Source organism: Penicillium cinerascens, assembly GCF_028974065.1.
Source record: "Penicillium cinerascens strain IBT 15544 chromosome Unknown contig_5_segment0_segment0, whole genome shotgun sequence".
Lineage (NCBI taxonomy): Eukaryota > Fungi > Ascomycota > Eurotiomycetes > Eurotiales > Aspergillaceae > Penicillium > Penicillium cinerascens.
In genome coordinates, this window is record NW_026695294.1 from 2380087 (window position 1) to 2402112 (window position 22026).

General features: G+C 49.7%; 10 protein-coding genes across 10 annotated transcripts; 6 read left to right on the forward strand and 4 right to left on the reverse strand.

Annotated features, from left to right (window-relative positions):
- Positions 1–864: 864 nt before the first annotated feature.
- Positions 865–2997, forward strand: N7498_005357 (acetoacetate--CoA ligase family protein; the record flags this gene model as incomplete). Its single annotated transcript, XM_058452419.1, has 2 exons — positions 865–1092; positions 1147–2997. The coding sequence occupies 2 exons, from the start codon at positions 865–867 to the stop codon at positions 2995–2997; spliced, it is 2079 nt and encodes a 692-aa protein (XP_058308957.1).
- A 398-nt stretch (positions 2998–3395) lies between these two features.
- Positions 3396–5289, forward strand: N7498_005358 (mitochondrial-processing protease subunit alpha; the record flags this gene model as incomplete). Its single annotated transcript, XM_058452420.1, has 2 exons — positions 3396–3569; positions 3637–5289. The coding sequence occupies exons 1-2, from the start codon at positions 3456–3458 to the stop codon at positions 5287–5289; spliced, it is 1767 nt and encodes a 588-aa protein (XP_058308958.1). The 5' UTR covers positions 3396–3455.
- A 364-nt stretch (positions 5290–5653) lies between these two features.
- On the forward strand, positions 5654–6578 carry N7498_005359 (mitochondrial import receptor subunit TOM22; the record flags this gene model as incomplete). Its single annotated transcript, XM_058452421.1, has 3 exons — positions 5654–5765; positions 5996–6285; positions 6525–6578. The coding sequence occupies 3 exons, from the start codon at positions 5654–5656 to the stop codon at positions 6576–6578; spliced, it is 456 nt and encodes a 151-aa protein (XP_058308959.1).
- Positions 6579–7200: 622 nt separating this feature from the next.
- N7498_005360 (uncharacterized protein) lies at positions 7201–9165 on the reverse strand (the record flags this gene model as incomplete). Its single annotated transcript, XM_058452422.1, has 5 exons — positions 7201–7215; positions 7277–7529; positions 7589–8384; positions 8440–8853; positions 8913–9165. 5 exons carry the CDS (start codon positions 9163–9165, stop codon positions 7201–7203), a joined length of 1731 nt encoding a protein of 576 aa, XP_058308960.1.
- Positions 9166–10516: 1351 nt separating this feature from the next.
- N7498_005361 (putative MFS sugar transporter) lies at positions 10517–12300 on the forward strand (the record flags this gene model as incomplete). Its single annotated transcript, XM_058452423.1, has 5 exons — positions 10517–10554; positions 10610–10950; positions 11027–11264; positions 11326–11849; positions 11903–12300. The coding sequence occupies 5 exons, from the start codon at positions 10517–10519 to the stop codon at positions 12298–12300; spliced, it is 1539 nt and encodes a 512-aa protein (XP_058308961.1).
- Positions 12301–12518: 218 nt separating this feature from the next.
- Positions 12519–14466, reverse strand: N7498_005362 (uncharacterized protein; the record flags this gene model as incomplete). The annotated part of the gene is made up of 7 exons (XM_058452424.1): positions 12519–12752; positions 12801–13111; positions 13171–13330; positions 13388–13489; positions 13542–14196; positions 14247–14388; positions 14439–14466. 7 exons carry the CDS (start codon positions 14464–14466, stop codon positions 12519–12521), a joined length of 1632 nt encoding a protein of 543 aa, XP_058308962.1.
- Positions 14467–15458: 992 nt separating this feature from the next.
- Positions 15459–15711, reverse strand: N7498_005363 (uncharacterized protein; the record flags this gene model as incomplete). The annotated part of the gene is made up of 2 exons (XM_058452425.1): positions 15459–15618; positions 15674–15711. The coding sequence occupies 2 exons, from the start codon at positions 15709–15711 to the stop codon at positions 15459–15461; spliced, it is 198 nt and encodes a 65-aa protein (XP_058308963.1).
- Positions 15712–15744: 33 nt separating this feature from the next.
- N7498_005364 (uncharacterized protein) lies at positions 15745–16051 on the reverse strand (the record flags this gene model as incomplete). Its single annotated transcript, XM_058452426.1, has 2 exons — positions 15745–15810; positions 15878–16051. 2 exons carry the CDS (start codon positions 16049–16051, stop codon positions 15745–15747), a joined length of 240 nt encoding a protein of 79 aa, XP_058308964.1.
- A 1424-nt stretch (positions 16052–17475) lies between these two features.
- On the forward strand, positions 17476–19145 carry N7498_005365 (MFS-type transporter; the record flags this gene model as incomplete). Its single annotated transcript, XM_058452427.1, has 2 exons — positions 17476–18925; positions 18979–19145. The coding sequence occupies 2 exons, from the start codon at positions 17476–17478 to the stop codon at positions 19143–19145; spliced, it is 1617 nt and encodes a 538-aa protein (XP_058308965.1).
- A 694-nt stretch (positions 19146–19839) lies between these two features.
- Positions 19840–21625, forward strand: N7498_005366 (flavin monoamine oxidase family protein; the record flags this gene model as incomplete). Its single annotated transcript, XM_058452428.1, has 2 exons — positions 19840–20203; positions 20331–21625. 2 exons carry the CDS (start codon positions 19840–19842, stop codon positions 21623–21625), a joined length of 1659 nt encoding a protein of 552 aa, XP_058308966.1.
- Between the last annotated feature and the right edge of the window lie 401 nt (positions 21626–22026).

The window sequence follows — 22026 nt, forward strand, 5'->3', positions numbered from 1 at the left end:
ATCAGTGGAGTAGATCAATTGACAGGTGTCGTCCTGTGGCGTTCACTATTCAATATGCATGCCAATTATGGCCGTCAAAACTCAAATTCGGTTCAAATTGCCACAAAAGGGGGGCGGAGGTTGTTCACACCCCGAGCCTCCTCCGGCTTTGGATAGGGTCAAGCTGAAAGAGATGATGATGTCGATGGTGGTTCTCCCCACTACAGAAGTGTAGGCTATCATGCGACGTGAGGTGCTGCGGTACCTGACTAGACGCGCGAATGGAAGATGAAAACGGTCTCGACCCTGAATGGGTCACCGTCGCTGCCTGAGGCAGAAGATGTCAATTTCCCGCGTTCCGCATTTGATCCCGCCGATACTGGGATCTGTAGGCGTTGTGTGATGCCAGGGGAAGCGAGTGGAGAGGATATAAGGTGGAAAGGTCCCAGGGGCCTGTCTGTACACTTGTAACGATCTCCTCTCTCCCACATCCCGGTCGAAGAGCCTCTTAGCCCTCTACGGCGCATCTTCTACTACCCGCAGCCGCGGAGCTCATCGGTTAAACAAGGGAATCCCGCCTCAACCCGCCCCGCGTACCCATTGTTGGGACAGTTGGGTTGGGTGACTTGACCTTTTTTCATTTGCCACTTGAGTCCCACCTCTGCACGGTCTCCCCAGAACGAAATCGTCCCAGCATATAACCTCTGGAAAAAGTTTTCATATAGTCTTGTGGTGATACCGTGGAGAGCTCACTGCCCTGGACAAGACCTGCCCCTGACGGGAGAGTGTGCCTTCCTTTCAATCATTCAACTCGGCTCGCATTCAGTTGTGGGTGATAGGACTTGTTCAACTCAACTCAATTGATCCAATTGAACGCAGCCAACTATGCCACACATCGATGAGCCTGTCTCAACAGAGGCGAAGGAGCTCTGGCGCCCCTCGTCTCCGGAGAAGACGCAGATCTACGATTTCATGACCAAGGTGAACAAGAAACATGGCCTGTCTATGAATGCTTACGATTCTCTCTGGAAATGGAGTGTTTCAGAGCCGGCCAAGTTTTGGGAGGAGATTTGGCACTATACCAATATCATAGCCCATGAGCCATATACACAGGTGAGTTCTGTAATGACGGACGAGCGTTGAAAATGTCATCTGATTCAAAGCCAGGTCCTTGAATCAGATAAGGTGCTATTCCCTCGACCGGCATTCTTCGAAGGGAGCACTCTGAATTTCGCCGAGAATCTCCTTTACCCGGCCTGTGCGCCGGATGAGAATTCTATTGCCGTGATTGGCGCCACAGAGGCCGATCGCGAGTTTGTCTCATGGAAGGAGCTGCGAGAACGTGTTCGCAAATGCGCCAACGCCCTGAAAGAAGCAGGTCTCGAAACTGGTGACCGCGTGGCGGGCTTTGTCGGCAACCACGCCAACACTGTGGTGGCGATGTTAGCTGCGGCATCCATCGGCGCTTTCTGGACTGGAGTGTCGCCGGATACTGGTGTTCACGCGGTTCTCGAGCGCCTCAAGCAGATCGAGCCAAAAATTCTCTTTGCCGACAATGCCTCACTTTACAATGGCAAGGTTCATGGCTCGCATGCCAAAGTGCGCGAGATCGTGAGTGAGCTGCCCAACTTGGAGCTTTTGGTTGTGTTTGAGACTGCCAAGTCCCTTGATGTCCATCTTGAGGAAATTCGCCCGGCAAATGGAAAGGTTATCACCTACGAAGGCTTCCAGACTGCCGTTCGCGACCAAGCTGCACCCTTGAAGTTTGCAAGCTTGAGCCCCGAGCACCCGGTCTATATCTTGTACTCTTCAGGAACCACGGGAGCGCCGAAACCCATTGTTCATGGATCATTGGGTACATTGTTGCAGCATAAAAAGGAGCATCTTCTTCACTGTGAGATTCGGCCTGGTGATCGCCTGTTCTACTTCACGACCACAACCTGGATGATGTGGCACTGGCTGGTGTCCGGCCTGGCCAGTGGTGCTACCATTGTCTTGTATGATGGCTCACCATTCCGACCTTTCGATGTTGAAGGGGGCAACGGAGAGATGGCCATGCCGCGACTCATCGATGAGCTTCAGATCACCCACTTCGGTACCTCCGCCAAGTATCTCTCCATGTTGGAGCAAGCGGCGCTCAACCCTCGCAAGCATGCGCACCGGCCGGTGTCTCTCAAGACTTTGAGGGCTATTTTCAGCACGGGCTCTCCGTTAGCTCCTTCGACTTTCGAGTACATCTATTCCTCCATTCATCCCGATATTATGTTGGGATCCATCACTGGTGGTACAGATATTTTGTCTCTATTCTGTTCGGGCTGCCCAATCTTGCCCGTCTACAAGGGCGAGATTCAGTGCCGCTCTCTGGGAATGGCTGTCTCTGTTTTCGACTACGCCGGTAACGACGTCAGCGCCTCTGGCGAACCCGGAGACCTTGTTTGCACCACTCCCTTCCCAGCACAGCCGGTCATGTTCTGGCCACCTGGTCCCACAGGTCTGGAGAAATACCGGAAGAGCTATTTCGACGTATTCGGTCCTTCAATCTGGCACCATGGAGACTTTGTCCGTTTGAACCCCGAGACGGGGGGTGTGGTCATGCTGGGCCGCAGTGACGGTGTGCTCAAGCCATCCGGTGTGCGCTTCGGAAGCGCCGAGATTTACAATGTCCTGCTAAAACATTTTGCTGATGAGATTGAGGACTCGCTATGTGTTGGACGGAGGCGAGAGGGCATCGACACCGATGAGACGGTGGTCCTCTTCATGAAGCTTGCACCGGGTACTTCTTCCAGCGTGTCTGACCTCTCGAAACGCATTCAGGCCATCATCCGCAAAGAGTTGAGTCCTCGCCATGTGCCTGGCATCATTGACGCCTGTCCGGAAATTCCCGTTACTTCCAATGGCAAGAAGGTCGAGAATGCGGTCAAGCAGATCTTGTGTGGACTCAACATCAAAATCGGTGCAAGCGTTGCCAATGCTACATGTCTTGATTGGTATCGCAACTGGGCTTCGGAGCATCCTTGATCTCCAGGGCTAATTGGCGATGCTATTTGAGGAACTTATAATGATTGTAATGTGAAGAGATTGTAATGTGAAGACAAAATGAACGTTTTGGGTGTCGATTACTTGATTCCACGGTCCCGACTTCGGTAGACTGAACATGTGCCATCGCGGCTCTAGACTGGGATAATTGGTCAGCATGCTTCAATCCCCAGAATTTTCCAATAAAGAAGCGATACATGGGAATACCCGATGACTCAAGCAGTAAAAAGACATTCCATGAGCTCGGGGTTCAACTAGGCTAGAATCCTTTTCATTTTAAAGGATTTCCTTTTGGATATGCAAATGCTTACATAACCACATTCGGCCCTGTTCTCCGGAATCGAATCTTCGCCGACGGTTAAGTTCCGACTCTACCAGGTTTGGAGAAGCAAGAGTGTAAGACGCATTCTTGAATCGCCAGTACTGCATCGCATATCCAGATGTCAGGCAATATGCGCCGCTCTGCCTTGCGGGCCATCGAGTCCGCAAAGCCACTGAATCGAGTTCCTCGCTCAGTGTCAAGAAGCTTTGCTACTCTGAACGACACGTCCAAGGTACGCCGCTTTCCACCCCGAAGTCCGTTCTTCTCGTCCCTGATACTAATATTTTTCTTCCTTCTAGGACCCCGCAGAGTTAGACCAGATCACTACCCTTCCGAATGGAATTCGCGTCGCCACAGAATCATTACCCGGTCCCTTCGCCGGTGTCGGAGTTTACGTCGACGCCGGATCACGTTACGAAGATGCCAGCCTGCGTGGCGTCAGTCACATTATGGACCGACTGGCCTTCAAATCGACCAAATCGTATACCGGAGATGAGATGCTGGAGGTCCTCGAGTCCCTGGGCGGCAACATCCAATGCGCCTCGTCACGGGAGTCGCTGATGTACCAGTCGGCCAGTTTCAACTCCGCCGTCCCTACCACGCTCGGCCTGCTCGCGGAGACCATTCGGGATCCTCTCATCACCGAGGATGAAGTCTTACAGCAACTCGCGACTGCGGAGTATGAGATTGGTGAGATCTGGGCGAAGCCCGAGCTCATCCTGCCGGAACTGGTCCACATGACAGCCTACAGAGACAACACACTCGGCAACCCACTGTTGTGCCCCAGTGAGCGACTGGGTGAGATCAACAAGGCGGTGGTAGAGCGTTACCGTGAGGTCTTCTTTAACCCGGACCGAATGGTGGTCGCTTTCGCCGGTGTCCCCCATGCTGAGGCCATCAAGCTTACCGAGCAATATTTCGGTGACATGAAGGCCAGCGAACAGAACAAGGGACCCGTTCTCTCCGGCAGTGGCATTGACACCACCCTCTCGGACTCCCCTCATGCTGTCAACGAGGGCCAGGTCCCGACCGTGCCCCAGTTCACTCCCTCGTCAACTGTGAGCACCCCGGCCGCTTCGCAAAACACGCATTCATCGATCTTGTCGAAACTCCCATTCCTTAAGAAACTCTCTACTTCATCACAAAATAATGCCGCGGTTGAGCCCCTCCACCCGTCCTTGCTTGAGCCCTCTGCTCTGGATCTCAAACGACCCGCCCACTATACGGGCGGATTCATCGCTCTTCCTCCTATTCCGCCGCCGGCGAACCCGATGCTGCCTCGTTTGAGTCATATCCACCTTGCATTCGAGGCACTCCCCATCTCCTCTCCAGATATCTACGCCCTGGCTACTCTCCAAACCCTTCTGGGCGGTGGTGGCTCTTTCTCGGCCGGTGGGCCCGGCAAGGGCATGTACTCGCGACTCTACACCAATGTTCTCAACCAGCACGGTTGGGTCGAGAGCTGCATTGCCTTCAACCACAGCTACACCGACAGCGGCATCTTCGGAATCTCCGCCTCGTGTAGCCCAACCCGCACCACCGAGATGTTGGAGGTCATGTGCCGCGAGTTGCAGTCGCTGACCCTGGACAACGGTTACTCTGCTCTGCAGACCCAGGAAGTTAACCGCGCCAAGAATCAGCTCCGCTCTTCGCTTCTCATGAACCTCGAGTCGCGCATGGTTGAACTTGAGGATCTCGGTCGTCAGGTGCAGGTTCACGGTCGCAAGGTCGGCGTGAAAGAAATGTGCGACCAAATCGAGGCTTTGACTGTCGAGGATCTTCGTCGTGTCGCTCGCCAGGTCTTTGGCGGCCACGTCCAGAACAACGGCAAGGGAACCGGTAAGCCCACTGTCGTGTTGCAGGAGGGCGAACTGGAGGGATTCAAACTCCGCTCGTTCCCCTGGGAAGAGATCCAAGAGCGTATTGCTCGGTGGAAACTTGGCCGGAGGTAATTCATACTCGACCACCGGCTAAAGACGCCCTGATGTTGAGGGTCATATCATTAGTATGTGCTCACGTGCCCAGACGCGTCTATGTGAGATTTCACCACGTGGAATCCTGCATTAGGAGGATGTGTACAATAAATAGGTAGAATTCTGTATAATAGTTACACCTCCTTTCCATCAAGAGTATTCTGAAATACCTTGAGTAAAGTAGACGGTACAGAACGATGATGTCGTGGCTTCCCGGCGGGTCCAAGCTCCTCGCCGCTTTTGCCCGGCAAAAAAGTCGGAGCCGGACCACGCGCTCCGTTCTTTCAACCATCACCAACCTCATCTTAATCTATCCCATCCCCTTCACCCCACAACCGCCAAAATGGTCAAGCTTACCGAGGTCGAAGATGAGCACTTCTCCGAGAAGCCCACTGCCACCAAGCACGACGCTCTCCTGGTCTCCGACGACGAGGACGAGGACTACAGTGACACCGGTAAGCGAACTCCTGTTTCTGCGCCTCCCAGACACGCAACGTGCATCACGCCTTGAAACGCCCTCCTGCACCCCGATACCATCCATCAATGCGGGTCAAAGTGTCTTAATTCATTCCAATCCGCCCCGGAGATGAATTGCGACCCCCGACACCACTGTCCGGCGAACCAAAAGCCACCTTTCGTCAAAATCATCAGAACAACGACTGACATCATCTCGCGATGGATCTAGAGTCCGAAATTTCCAACGAAGATGAGGAAGTCCTCGACGAGGAGTCCATGTACGAGCGTATCTCCGCTTTGAAAGACATGCTCCCTCCCTCCGCGCGCCGCACCATCACTAGCTCCGTCTCTACCCTCACATCCTTCACCAAGGCCAGCCTTTCCTTCAGCGGCCGCGCCCTGTGGGTCATCAGCACCAGCGCTTTCCTGATCGGTGTTCCATGGGCTCTGGCCTACGCCGAGGAGGAGCAGTACATCCAGTTGGAGCGGGAGCAGGGCATGATTAAGGGTGCCAACGAGGTATGTTTTTTGATCCTTTATTGGCTTCCATTAGCCTTTTCATTCCAATTTGTCGTTGTTGTTCCGTCTGTCTTCGCGCTGTCCTCGGATTCTTGTCAATCATTTCCCCGGGGATCTTTGGTCTCGGGTGGCTTGAAAATCTTTCATACCTTGATTGCAACGTGGCCAGCGCGACCAAACCACGATATTGGATACAAATTACGTTTGGACTGAATCGCTGACCATGTCGCTACTGATAGATGCTCACTCCTGGCACTGAGCCCGAGAAGCAGGAGGCTCAGGCCACCCTGTAAATTAATAAGACCTTAGAGAATAAGGATGCGGCGAAGGACCGAGTATCCTGAATGTCGATCGATATGATTAATAGAGTTATCGAACTCGACAACGAAAGGATTCATCGGGCGGCCGCGAATGGGTAAATATGATACTTGGCCTCGGCTCAAGTGCTTCTGCCCAGCACGACGGATCTCAAACCCAATGATTTGAGAATCCAGCTCAGCGCCGCTCTCACTCGAGTCACTCGGTCTTCGCACGATGTCTCTGTTTTCGCGTTTCTTGCTTCCTTCATGTGTTCTTCCAGAAATATTGGCTCCGGCAGCTCATGCATGCATGTATTTGTACAACCACAATCATCTTTTCCCTCTCCATGTCCTTCCTCTACATACGCTTTCTTCCGTTTTCTCTCTTCCATTCGTGATTTGTATGTCTACGTGATGAAACTTGGCTGTTCGATCCAATTCATGCTATGTGCTTTGAGACACATTTGATCAGCTCGGATCCCGCTGCCTGACGATGCTTAGAGTTCATGTGATATGTAAAATGATTTAATCACTGCCGAATTCAAGAAATGGGGTATCATAGTAAAAGTAGCAAGGTGGTAATTGTTGAAGTCTGATGAACGCAGTAGATCTGCGCTCATCCCAACAAAGACTAGAACGAAAACAAGAATTAGTCGTACATCGATGTACATGCTTGAGAAAGGATCACGTACCGTTTTCTCTCGAGCAGATTTCAGTGCGATGTGGAAATCTCGCCAAAGCTTATCGATCTCCCCGGCTTGAGCCATTTGGGTGACGACTTCGATCGCATTTCGCGTCTTGCGCTTCTGGCTGAGGTTATTTCGTCGTATAATCTCCGAATCCTTCATGTGGCCCATGCGATCGAGATGGTCGACAACCCACTCGTTGAGTTGATAACGCCAGTGCATCAGAGTATGAGCTAGCTGGGCTTTGTCTTTGCAGTGTCTATTGACGTGTCAGATAAAAGGCCGAATCTGGCACCAGGTACACCAATCAAGACCGACCTTCCTAAATAGAACCGTTTCTCCTCATCTGGCAGCTCATAGCCATCTCGGTCTCGCTCAACGCCGGAGTCTTCACTACTGGATTCAGACGTATCCGCATCTTCGGAGCCTTCGTCACTGAGAGGCTCGAGAGTTTCAAGGGAGTATGCTTTGCCGTATAGCCTCATGTCCGTGGAGGCTGGGTGGCCAGATCGATTGCATGCATCGCATGAGTGACCAAACTCGGTCGGATATGAGGACAACTCCATATGTGGTCTGGCCCGAAGTGCTCGGACAAATTCAGAGTTCCATACCGAGGAGATCAGCTGGGATCCAGCACGTCCTTTGACTTCATCCTCTAGCTTCATGAAAGCCACTTTGTACATGGCGTCGTCGCGTGGAAATGCTGGGTCCAGTCGATTGTGCACCATCCACCCAACAACGTCGCGGAAGTATTCTTTTGGCTGTTTGTATGCGTGTCGAGTGAATTCGAATGGCATTTCTTCTGTCGGGACACCCAGTTCTGCGGTGTCGTCCTCCAACACAAAGTCATCTTCGTACGTGTCCAGGTCTTCATTTGGGTCGATGGTTGATTCAACATCGCTATCGACCTGTTGGACGCGCATTTCAAACGGCCGAGTTGGGCTTGAATCGGCATCGTCTTCCTCTTCACTTTCTTCGTCGGCTGCTGAACCTGCCTCGGGTTCGCTTTCTTCCGGTAGTCCAAGGCGCCGGCGACGGAGAGTTTCTAGATGTCTGAACCTTTTGTCTCTTGCGGATTCAGCAAGATGGCCACGGGTGCGAGACTTCTTGACAACTGAGAGATTATGAGTTCACCGGGTATATCGTCTCATGTGTATCGGTGGACTTACCTGAGTCTTGTAGATCTTTGAGATCTTCCTGAATGTCCAGGTCGTCTTGTTCTTCACTAGACCGGGGGGTCTGAGGTGTCTCTGGATCCAGGGCACGTCTCCGTCTCTTGACGGGCGAGGAGACCACAGGCTCTTCCGAGTCATCGGAGTCACTCAACACAACGACAGGTGAGCTCTCTGCTTTGCGCTTCAGTCTCCGGCGGGGTTGAGATATTTCCTCTACTGAATCATTGGCATCCACGACTTCTTCCTCCGTAGGCTTTGAGTGCTGCCGGGATTTCTTCTTGGATTTGGATTTCGGAGAATTCATGGCGATCGCGTTGAGATCTGGGGCCGCTCGTCGATGTCTCTGAGAGCTGGGAAGGATGATGTCGTCATCTGATGATTCTTCGTCATTTTGCGTCGCAGCTTGCGCTTTGAATATATATTAGCGCCATGAAATTTTAGGAACAATGCCTAGTATCTTGGCCTACCCTTGCTAGTTTCCCTCACTGGAGCTTCTTTAGGGAGATCTGGTGACTTCCGCGACTTGGACGAGCTCTTATTCTTGGACCCTGAGGACTTGCTCTTGTGAGATACCTCTGAGCGCACTGACGCCATACTCGGATGTCCATATGAGAGCCTTGCGAAGCGATCGCTGTTGTCGTCATCACCACTGCGGGACGGAGATGCCGCCGTGGGAGCGAAGGCAAGTCGCGTTTGCTTCTTTTGGGATTTGCGGGGCATCATGAATGAGGCGAAACCAAATCAGCGTAGAAATTAGATACAGGTATCCGTCATGGCAAACGGCAAAGCAAACGGACAATCAAAGGGAAGTATCGTTTGACGTTTGAGCTAGAGCCGAACTTTTTTTGCAGTCGCGCGGACCGCGTCGTCGGAGCGCGAGAGCACGTGATCAATATTGCTCTCTTTAGACAGATGAATTCGGTCAACTCAACCTCGTAAGAAGTTTAAGGCCGGAGAACTATAAAGTTGCTGTCTCTGAAACCCTCTATGCTGGGTATTATGGAGAAATAATTCCCCAAGCGAGACGAAGGCGGAATTACTTCGACTCGCCTCAGCCCTATTCTGTGTCTAGATCTATCTCGGACCAGTGTATAGTCTACTGAGAATAAAATTTGACATATCACGGTAGTAAATTTAGCCTCAACAACGAGAGTAGCCTGAAACTAGTCGGTCACATTTGCATCCGTGGGACCTGCATCCCATACAAGTGAGTTGAGATTTATTGAAACTACCCCCTACCCCCCCCAACCCCTGCAACCAACAAAGAAGTTGCATCTTCATGGGTCTGGGCAGTTGGTGACGTACAAGGGTAATGGATTCTCGCACACTCAATTTGTTTAGAATAGTGTGCTGGTCAATAATTGCCCAGGCGTAGTATCATTTTATTGTATAGAGCAATCCACTTTTTGCTTCTAGAGAAGGGTTGATCTGAAGCGAGTTGAATGCCAACAGCCTGATGCAGGGCGAACCAGATTCTAGCCCGGCACTTCCAAGTCTAATTTGGACCCCTCGCAATACCGTGATTGGTGGAGTTTATTTTCTCCTAACCCCCGGTCCGGCAAGGTGCTGATTCGTGGAAATCAACACGATATCGCGCTGCGGAACAATATATCCTCGAACCCCAGATCAAAGCTACCCCGGATCCGCACGCGCATGATCTCGTTTAACATGTGTGGAACTTTTCGAATACCCCACCACTCAGGGATCCGCGAGTGCCATGGTTGCCGTTATCAAAATGCAAGTCGTGCTTGGCATTTCTTGGCGGCGGCGTCCTCGAACATCGTCTGATTGGTACCGTGGCTCTGTTCGCTTAGGGTGCTCTGAGCTGCCTCCGACCCTCAGAATGCATGATGGGCTCTTATATATCTGGGGTACTCCGCTTTTCTTCTGCGTCCCCGGAAATCTGTGAGCTGCTTCTCTTCCTGACTCTTTATAGGGTTGTCCTAGCCTGGCCTTGCAACGACTACCTAGCTTCGACTGACCTTGGGTGGAGAGTACTTGAACCATCTATTCATTATCGCTGCTACCGTTGTCAATAATCACTCTAGAGATCCTCTAGATCCTCGCCGAAATGTCATTTGACATGGGCTCCAAGCGGGCCTACAATTGGTAAGACGCACTGAAAATAATCAATCAAAGAAACCCAACTAACGATATTCTCCAGGTTCATCTCGCTCGTGGCGGCAGCATGCATGGTGCTGTACGGCTACGATGCATCCGTTTTCAACTCGGTTCAGGGATCAGACAACTGGATGGCCTACTTCAATCAGCCGAACGCGGCGACAATCGGTTCCATTAACACCGCATACACCGTTGGCGCCATCTTCGGTGGATTCTTCGTTGGAGGACCGGTGGCAGACTACCTTGGTCGCAAGGTCGGAATGGCCACTGGCTGTGTCCTGGTTATTGCCGCGACATTCATGCAGACATTCGCTCCCCGCCACAGCCTTGCTTGCTTCCTTGCGGGCAGATGCATCATCGGTATTGGTCAGGGTATTGCCTTGAGTAAGTTTGTCTTGTCTTTTACCAATGGGAACTGTTGCTGTTTCATGAACTGGCAATTAACTCTAGCGTCTCATAGCCGCAGGACCCATCTACATCGGGGAGCTGGCTCCGCCAGAGATCCGAGGCAAGATCATGACGTTCTGGCAGATGTTCTATTCTGTTGGATCTTTCATATGCTTCTGGATCAACTACGCTTGCACCAAGCACGTTGAAAGGCTGGGTGAATGGGACTGGAAGTTGGTCGTCATCTTCCAGCTCTTGGTCCCCATTTTGATCGTCGCACTTCTCCCAACCATGCCGGGTAGTCCTCGTTGGTAAGTCGTTCTTTTCGCACACCCGGGTGTTTATTTTGATATTCCCGCTAACCACTCTTAGGTTCATTAAACGTGGAAACAATATCGAAAAGGCACGCTCCGCTCTTCGAAGAGTGCGAGAGAGTGAAGAGGAAGTGGAGGATGAAATCCTTCAGATCCGCGAGGCCATCGAGTACGAAAAAGAGGCTATCTCGGGCAACTACAGCGCCCTGTGGAAGGACAAGTCTCTCCGCAAGCGCATGTTACTGGCACTCGTCATCAACGCTGGCCAACAACTTACTGGACAAGGCTCACTAAACTCGTACTCCACCAAGATTTACAAGAAGGTGTTTAGCAGCGATAGCCAAATTGCCCTGATCAACGCCCTCAATGCTACTTTCGGTATCCTCTTCACCCTGAACGCCGTGTGGATCGTTGATAGATTTGGACGGAAGTTCCTACTGATCGTTGGTGGTATCGGCATGGGTATTTGCATGATAATTGTCTCCGCCGTCGAAACCGAAACACCAAATTTGGCCGATGGCGCTAAGTCGATGCCGGTCGGCATATCGACTGTTTTCCTTCTATTCCTATTCATCTTCTTCTGTGAGTCCTTCCGTCCGTATTTGTGAAAGCTCTTGTTACTAACAATCCCAAAGATAAACCATCATGGGGTGCAACTGTCTGGATTTGGACATCCGAGGTCTTTTCCATGAACGTCCGCGCACAAGCAGTCGGCATGGCGTCGCAGACCCAGAATGTTGCCAACACCATCTTCCAGCAGTTCTTCCCCATCTTTCTCGACAACGACGGCTTCTATGCTTTCTACATGTTTGCTGGAATCAACTTCTTGCTCGCCGTGTTCGTCTACTTCTTCATTCCGGAGACCAAGCAGGTTCCGCTTGAGGAGATCGATGCTCTGTTTGGTGGCGCCAACCACGTTGTGCAGGGTGAGGAAGTGCTGGCGCACCAAAAAGGAATGCAGATTTCAAGTGAAGTCCGTGAAGTAAATGACAAGCCTGATGCTGTCACTATTGAGAACGTCAGCACTCGGTAATTTCCATGCTGATGTTTGCTTTGACAAATGCTTGAAAACTATTTAGGGGGTTGTAATTTTGGTTTATATTATACGAGGCAGATATTTAGCTCTTTAATACAGGCGTGTACGGCGCGCTTCTAGGAGGCTCGGATTTTCCTTAGCCATACCCAGTAAGTAAATCTGATGGATCATGGTTTCCATATCATCTTGAGTGTGAGAGAACATCAATATTTCCTTTATCCCCTGGTCTTTCTCGTCCTGTATCTTGAGACCTGTGATCCATCACTCAAGTCAACAGTCATCAAATCAAGATCATAACCAAAGATCTTGGGAAAGAGCAGGAAGCGAATGACGTAGTATATGACCCCCAGGGCAAGTATGGCCATCGCAACTACAGGAGACAAGTAATATGGAAGTCCCGTGCTTTCTTTCCCGTTTTTTGGCGGAACAAAAGGCATCACGAGTAGGAACTATAAAGATAAGCGTGTGAAAATAAGTTGGTGGGGAGATCATCTTACAATGTTTCCAGCAAGATAAAGTGCAAGAACAGCCCACGGGGCGGTAAAAGAAGATTTGAAGTTCTCGCCTTTGGACAGACGCAGTTTAATTAACCCAATAGTGACAAGGGTCAAGAGAAATACCGCCGGGTAAGTGCCGAGTCTAACGACAAAATTAAAGGCATCGTGTGCTGGAGGAGCGCAGATGAAAACGATCGTGACTCCAAGATGAATAGCAAGAGACACTATGGGTGTTTTGAATGGACAATTCTGCATGAGCAAGTCTGGAAATGGAGTGATTCCATCCTTCGCCAGTTCTTGAATAACCCGGGCTACTCTGGTGTTAGCCATCCGTTTCTGAAGAATAGAGCGGGCGATATTGGATACGTACAAACGGTAAAAGCACCACTAAGGAGATTGCCGATACCGGAGATAGCCACCAATGCGGGCAAGGCTTTCACTGCTGCAGACTGGCCAAAGACATTTTTGAAAAGCGAGGCGGCAATAGTTAAATCAGAGCCCAGAAATTCATCTCTTGAGACACCCGCAAACTGGAGTTAGTTATGATTAGCATCTAAACTCCATCTTTCCAATCGACGACGACGTACATATGCAATGTTTACCAAAACATAAAGGATAGTTACCATGCCCATGGCAGTAGGCAGAGCGATGCGGAGAGTACGTTGGGGATTTTTAACTTCTGACATGACCTAAAGAAGAGATCAGCCAGTACTCGTGACATGACAGCTTCCCCGTTCATACCGCATTCAAGTTGTCATATCCCTGGAATGAAAAAACAGCATTTAACAAGGCTGTCCCAATGCTATAGCCACTGCTGGAGGTTCCTTGGAAAGAAGTCGTTGCGCTGAGGTTATCCGGTTTGGGAACACGAAGATAACCTCTTAACGCAGCAAATCCGGTGCACACGATGAAAAAGAGGGTAAATAGTTTCACAGCACTTAGGATATCCTGCAATCCTCTTCCAATTCGTGGTGCCACGGTATGGATCCCCACCGCAAATGAGACGGCAGCAATAGCCAATCCACGTAGCATCCAATCTGTCGTATCGGCGCCACCGGCTTCGAGGAGGTATGACGAGATTGTGAATGCGTTGCTCGCCGAGGTCTCTGAGTCGGAAGAAGAATGGAAATTAACAAGCGGAAGTGAGGACACAGGAAGAGCTTGCAACTCACGCAAAAAGACACAGTAAAAGACGTAAATGCACGTCATCAATAGCTTCGGCGAGTAAGATCTTTCAAGATAAACCTTCATACCACCTGATCTTGGAATACTGCATCCAAACTCCAACATGACCATGGCGCCACATGTTGAGATAATACCTGCGATGACCCAAAGAATCAGAGCTAAGCCAGGGCTACCGCTGAGTTTAAAGATTGACGTCGGAGTCGAGAATATTCTGTTCAAAATCAATAGCGGTCCAATACCCAAGTGAGAGCATTACCATACCCCGCGCCGATAATGTTGTTCACAATCAGCGAGATGGCTCCCCAGGTACCAATGGTGCGGCCTTGTAGAATATTCGTCTCTTTGATTTGTATGCTGGAATTTGAAACATTTTCACAGATAATGAACTCCTGGAGGGAGGGCTCTGACTAGTTAGCATCACGAACTTGATGTTCCAGCTATACAGAATCTTACTGCTGATGTCGTTTTGCTCCTCTGCCATGGTGAAATTTTTTACTCAGAAAACCTTTCCTTAGAGGGTACAATGGCTAATTTAATAGTATTTTAAAGCGCGGCCCGAGAGCTTGCCACAGGTGATGTGATCGCATTGGTCTTTGGCGTGTACAATCATGCTCCAGCGGGGCGCAGAATAGCCAGCTATCTTTTATCCACCAAAAGTGCCATCTAGTCGCTGAAAGTCGGGTAAACTTGCTTGTTATCTATCGGAAATACTATGCGCTTCTTGTCTGAAACGATCTGGGCTGTAGGTCTACTGTATACAGGACATTTTGAACGCCGGTCAGTGGCTAGTCCAAGAATGTAAGGCTGGCATGTTAAGATACCACCGGTGGCTAGGACCCATCGTGGCAAAAATCGAGGCTTCTTACCTGCAATTTCGAGCCTCCCATACCAATGAAAACCTAGAGAGCTGAATGGACCGAATTCGAGGTTGGTCTTGACCTGGGGCTAGTGGCTTGGCAATGGTGTAAGAATGTACCTTCATGGTGGCAATCAAAGCAAATGGTGCGTGACTTTTCATGAAGAATGTGGTATTTTAGAGGTCATCGCTGCTTTAACGTGGCCGGAAAAAACTAGACACAGCACAGTGATCTAGCGCTTATCTCGTCGGGGATCATGTTCAATTTTCGTGTAACGCAAAACAATAGACTGCCAAGAAAATAATTGCCATGGGCCCATTGACACTTGCTGTCCAAGTTGCCTGTTTAAAGACATAGAGGAACGAGAATTCAGTGACATCGTTGAGAGAAACCTCCACAGATGAAGTAGCGAAGAGGTAAGTAATTAGCAGGGTAGCTGCTGTTTGAGTGGCTTCAGCTTGAATGGGGGTAAAAAGTATGCTTACCAAGAACACAGGCTCTGATGCAGCTGCACACATGTCTGAGAAAGTCGATGATGCTGGTCTAAACATATCTATTTCAAGTGCATGGGGATACTTCTGCAATCGTATCATGGCCGTAAATAGCTGAGATTTGGTCAATCATCAAACTCAACCCCATGGTGGATCACCCCCCAAGATTCTTCCACTGGGTAACAAATAATGCTTCTGCGGACTAGCGACAGGCCATAACACATATGAAGATCGAAATTTCTGCCCAGGGCAGAACGTGAAGATTCATCTATAGGTTGCTGAGGACTGGCATCGAATCAGCCGCGCAGACATTGAAGATATAGATCACCAGAACCGTTACAAAGACGAGTAGAGTTCCTTTTCAGTTTTGAGGTTCATAGCTTCGATTTCGAAAGCCGATCAGCCGTTGGATTATTGTTCCCATGAGGTAGGAGCCACAAGCTGTCCCGGATTGCCATGCCAATACTGACAACTAGCCTGTTCAACAAAAACGTCAAATCAGTATGCACGTTTCATGAAAGAGCTTGAGAGAGCACAAGGGTACATGTAATGCAACTGAGGGCCTTTCGGTATCGAGGTGAGGCAAACCCAGAGAGTGGATGATATTGCCCGCCGTATGTAGGTGCAATGGATCACGTTTTGGAGATCGAGGCAATAATGAAGCCAAAACCGATAAGTGTGCAGACATAAGACCGGAAAATTCCAGGTAGTCTTCCATTTTCCAGACCTTTGGATGCGAAATACTTATTCACATCCTACTATGTTCATAACTAGGTTCATAATAGCTTTACAGTACTATAATTGGTCTCAGGGATCTAGCTCCAGAGTCTCCTCGGCCTGGCAAGTCTCAGCAATATCCACCGCTATCGTGATTCTCCAGATTTAGACATTGGATGTAACCGTGGGCTATCAACTGCGTAATCTCAGCCAGTCACCGAATTTCCTTTGATAATTAAATTTGCGGGGTCATGTGGCTTACGCGTGGCAAGGGTTCGGTACCGTAGAAAGCTAGCCTACTTGTGATCTTTTTCAGATTGGTCGGTCTCCTCTTTATGTCCATCGGCTGCCCCAAAGGCGGCAATCACGCGGCATGGATATAAGCTAAATACACAAGCCCCTTTCTAGATGCGGTAGTCAGAACCTGAACTTGTTGTCCGGTAAGACCAGAAAAAAGAAAGTACGGTAATAACTAAAACAGTGAGCAAGCTCAACTGCCTTTCCACTTCACTCACAATGGAGATGCTCTGATAATGTTCCTACCCCGGACCCACATGATGGGATAGGAGGAACCTTTCTAAATTTTCTTTTACTTTATTGTTCATCTAGAGGGCCCATTCACTATATCTGGGTTTTGCAGTGCCAAGGAACTTTCAAAAGCTTGTCAGAAGGGACTCCGAGCCCCTGAACCCCAGCTAACTATTGATTGTTCCTGCCTGATTCAGAAATAGAGCGGGGTAGCTTCTTTGAGCAGGTCCATCCTCCCATCAATCAGCGAAATGTTACCTCGGTAGTCTATTTAGTCTCTGTCTTTGCGCCATGACAGCTAGCACTATCCACAACGGAATGACTGCCAAATTATCGGGTGGCCCTATTGATAGGCATCTTACGTCGGACTTGACAGTTTCAAAATCTTAACTTTTAATATTCCCCGTGTATTTCTGGATTTTTTATTTTCTTTGTCATATACAGAAAGTCCAAGCGAAAGGCGCGCGGACCGTATGCTTGCCTCAAACGGTTTGTCCAGAGCCGAGAAAGTATATTCTTATCTGACGCAGTAAATTGATCCTGGGATTGACTTTTGATAGATGCCCTTTTCGTGCGTCATGGTCTTGAATGCGGTAAACAAGTCTATATTCATTGATTTGTTGACCCTAAAGTACTAGCTTGACCGGTCATCCGTATGTAATCTATGTCACAATCCCGATCATCGTATCGTTGAACCCCTCACTATCACTTATACTGCTGAACTTATAAGTGGTCAATACCCCGTCATCAGTGTTGTAGAACGCTGTCAAGTACGCATTCTAGGAATTGATTCCTCCTGTCCTTGTTTATACCTTTTTTTCTATAACTTTTTGTACCTCCTCTCTGTTTCCCGAAGAGCAGTGAAGGTAGTAATTATCTTCCTTTTTCGTGACCAACATGTCCTTTTCAGATAACGTCCAGGGAGGTAGCCACGATACGTTTGCCGCGGATGATGATGTAGGTCACACAAGTGAAGATATCGTTCTATACCCGGAGCCAACAGATTCACCCAATGATCCATTAAATTGGTCTACGTGGCGAAAATACTGGCATGCCTCTTTGGTACTTTTTATCGTCGGTCTGACTGCCGCGACCTCCAATGATGCAAGCTCCGCCCAGTATGGTATGAACATTCAACTGGGAGTTTCCTGGGGTGCGATGAACACTGCATCTGGGATTCTCTTTCTCAGTATCGGATATGCAACCTTGCTACTCGCTCCTATCCCATCGCTTTATGGCCGGAGAATGGTGTATATTATCTGTCTACTCTGGTCAATAATCGGCTCGGTCTGGATGGCTCGCACCCAGAATACACAGGATGCCCTCTGGAACCAGCTTTTCGTTGGCGCTTCTGAGGCATGCGCCGAAGCCACGGCGCAATTGTCACTCTCGGATCTCTTTTATCAGCATCGACGCGGTATGTCTATGGGTCTTTACGTTCTCGCCACGAGTGTTGGGACATTTCTAGGTCCCTTAATCGCAGGTTTCATTGCTGATAATGCCGGTTGGCGCTGGGTTGGCTGGGCTGGGGCGATTTTGTCTGTCGCTACCCTCATACTATTTTACTTTGGATTTGAAGAAACAACATTCGACCGCAAGTTTGCGCTTCAAGGCGTTACTCCCCCTTCTCCGCCTCACCCTGCCACCACTCCAGAGGCCTTGGAGAAATTTGCCACGCCCACAGGAAATACATCAGTGGTTTCCACCAGAGATGTTGAAAACGGCTCACGAGACCCTAGAAAATCCTACCTGCAGCAGATTGCATTGGTCACGCCATCGCCTACCCTGCGTGGCACAGGCTTCAAGCAGTATCTCGAGTCCTTGTGGCACACGCTCAAAGTTTTTGGCTTCCCAGCTGTCTGGTATTCTGGCCTGCAATGGGGAGCACAGGACGGATGGCTTACTTTTTACCTCACGATTGAAGAAGATAATTGGGTAGGCCCCCCATGGAACTATTCCGACAATGCGGCGGCCATTATGAATGTGTCGACCCTTATCGGCGCCGTTATTGGCTGCATATACGGTGGATGGTTCTCCGATACCTTTGTTCAGTGGATGGCCAAGCGAAACAACAACGTCTTCGAACCTGAACACCGACTGTGGCTGATGTTTCCAGCCGCGGTCATAAGCCCCGCCGGCCTCATGCTCTTTGGAATTGGCTCTGACAAAGGTTGGAGTTGGCCTGGACCGTATGTCGGTCTGGGTATGATCGGGTTTGGTTGGGGCTGTGCCGGCGATCTGAGCATGGCCTACCTTCAGGATGCGTACCCCGAGATGGTTCTAGAGGGTATGGTGGGGGTTTCGGTGATCAACAACACTATCGGTTGTATCTTTTCTTTCGTCGCAGGTAAGTGTCATTCTGAACTCGATAAGACCCCGTATTAAGCAATATATGAACAGGGGATTGGCTGGCGGTCCAGAGTGTCAGCCAGGTGTTTATCGCGATGGGTGTCATGAGCTTTGTGTTCATGATGACCACCGCGCCCATGATTTATTGGGGGAGTATTTCAAGAGCGTGGACAAAGCCCCGGTACGAGAAATTTGTTCATCTTCGGGATGGAAAATAGTGAAATCATCTTCTTGTATCTATCTGGCGCGCGCTATCATACTACTATTTGTTTTACGCATGAAACTTCACAACCGAAGGATCTCGAGCAACACATGCTGCCCCCGTATTATGGTTTTCGTAATAGGTATTTTTCGAAAGGAAATTATTGATCAATACTCGGCGGTAAGGTGACCTAGACAAAGTATCCAGGATGTAGAATGACTTGAGCTTGAGTGGGGCCTGCAGATCGTAGCTTTTTGGGCCTCGGCTGGAAACGACATTGCGATCGAACAAAAGGGCGAGAGTCAAGCGGCTAGTTTGGAATGATCTGACCAGGTGCCCCCTCCTGAGTCACACGAGTCACTGTCTTATCTCGCTTAGGCCGGGCGGTAGTGGAGTTGCAGGCTACCGCGTGTACATACCGCTTTTAGTAAGGTTTAACTTCCCGGAGATGTTTGATCATTCGGAGGGTTGCACTCTAGATTGCAATTTAGCGTTGTTGTATTGATTTCATAGCTGTAGGTCCCGCTGAATCACATCCGTATTTGAACCTGTATCTCCCGCCCCCAAACACAGCTGGATTATCACCAGTTCGAAAGAGAGCCTTATCGAAGCATTATCTAGTTCTAGATTTTTACTATTTCATCCCACCAGCACACGATAGTCGATATCGTGCGCTAGAAATCCTTGTTGTCTCTTCTTTCTACTTGCAAATGTCAACTTGCCAGTTGAAAATGTCTCAAAGTTTCTCATTTGTCTCGACGCCCCCTTCAAATCCCGGAAAACCCGATAATTTCCATTCTGCCCTGAATGAGCAGCCGCATGCTTCATCTTTGCTGGCTGCCACCAAAGCAGGCAGCGAGATTCTCGTGACGGCCCACGCGGAGGACACGAACTTGCCAGTTCCAGAGACTCCAAAGAGAAAAGTCATCGTGGTCGGTGCTGGCATCTCGGGTCTGCGCGCTGCGTCCGTTCTGCAGCGCCATGGGCTGGAAGTGGTCGTCCTGGAAGGTCGCGATCGTATCGGCGGCCGTATCTGCACCACTCGACCGGAAGGAAAGCCAGCGCGGGACATTGGTATGTTCCAAGGATTCTAGTTGATACTGAACTACAGTCTTGAGTAGGGAGCTGGAGCTGAAACAAAATGTTTCAGCCCCGAAAACGAATGCCCTCCTTTTCTGAATTGGACTAAACGTTTCCCTAGGTGCGGCTTGGATGCACGAGACGTCGCAGAACAAGCTCGTGAAATTGATTCCGAAACTTGGCATTGAATACTACTATGATGACGGTGCCCCCCTATACTATACCTCGCATGGCCGTGCGGGTGCCCAGTTCAAGGCCAAAAAAGTGGCCGACGAGTTCGCGGACTACGTGGACTGGTACTACACGGCCAATCCCGATGCCGAGGACAAGTCGGTGGACGACTTTGTGCAAGAGTTTGTCAACCAACACGAGCTGATTAATGACGATGAACGGCTCTGGGCTCCGCAGGCCGTGAAAGAAGTCGAGCAGTGGCTTGGTACCAGCACGTCCCAAGCTTCCTCTAAGTATCTGAGCTACTTTGTGACCGAACGCAACATGTATATGAAAGGCGGCTATGACTCTATCGTCAACTGGACTGCCGAATCCTTGCGCAAGAGTCCAAACACCATCCAGCTCAACCAGCTGGTGACCCATGTGAATTGGAGCGAGACTGGCCTTAACCCGGTCAGTGTGCGATGCAAGGGTCCGAATGACGAGGTGCAGACCATCATCGGGGATGCCATCGTCATCACCACTCCCTTGGGCACCTTCCACCACGAGCTCATCTCATTCGACCCTCCTCTTCCTAAGGATATTCAGAATGGAATTAACAATCTCAGCTATGGAGCTTTGGGGAAAGTATTCTTCGAGTTCAGTGAGGTGTTCTGGTCGAAAAACAATGATCAGTTCATCTACTATCCCTCTCCTGGGCAAAACGCCACCAACAATGTGGAAAATGGGTCATCTGCCTCATCCCACGATTCCAGCGGCTACAATAGCGTGGATAACATCCTCAACCACGCAACAGTAACGGTTAATTTGACCATGGTCGCCGACAGCAAGGAGCTCTGTGTCCAAATCGTGGAGCCGCTGACCCAACGTGTTGAGGCCATGACGGACAAGAATGAACTGTACAAATTCTTTGAACCTCTCTTCTTGCTCTTACGAACTGAGCCATATAAGGCACTACCGGGTCTCGTGAACATCGAGACTACTCGTTGGACCCAGGATCCCCTAGCTGGCTTTGGGACTTACTCCATCGAGAAGGTCGGAGACAACCCCTACCTTTTGCTTGATGCCTTGAAGAACCACAAAGATAGCCGACTGCAATTTGCCGGGGAGCATTTGATCAGTGCAGGCGGCGGGTGTGTTCATGGTGCATTTGCGAGCGGCGAAGAAGCTGCCATAAAGTTGCTAAATCCTTTGGGTATTCGATATGACGGCGGAGATCTGGTCAGCATCAACAAAGTCCCGTGAACCCCAACCGGCCGAGAATCGGGACCTTGAATGGGGGTCTTGCCAACTTTTTCTTTTTTTTTTTTTTTTTTTTTTAAACATGAAGTAGAAATCTGAATGAGTTTGATTCAATCCTTCGGACTTTTTCTTTTTACTACAATGCCTTGATGCGAAGATAATATGTAAATTTGTTACATTGGCTAGCTGCCTTTTTCATCTGAGATCTTTTACAGTAATCTGGACCGGACATGCGTTTTTCTAACTTCCAAGGTTACTGTTGAAGCTTCGGATTAACCACGAGGTGGATTTCGTTTTTTTTTTTTTTTATTTTCAAGAATTGTACCGAAATATAATATAGACATGGTTTTCAGAGTGGTACACATAAAGAAATAATGATTTGAGAAACTCAAAAGTCTTGTAAC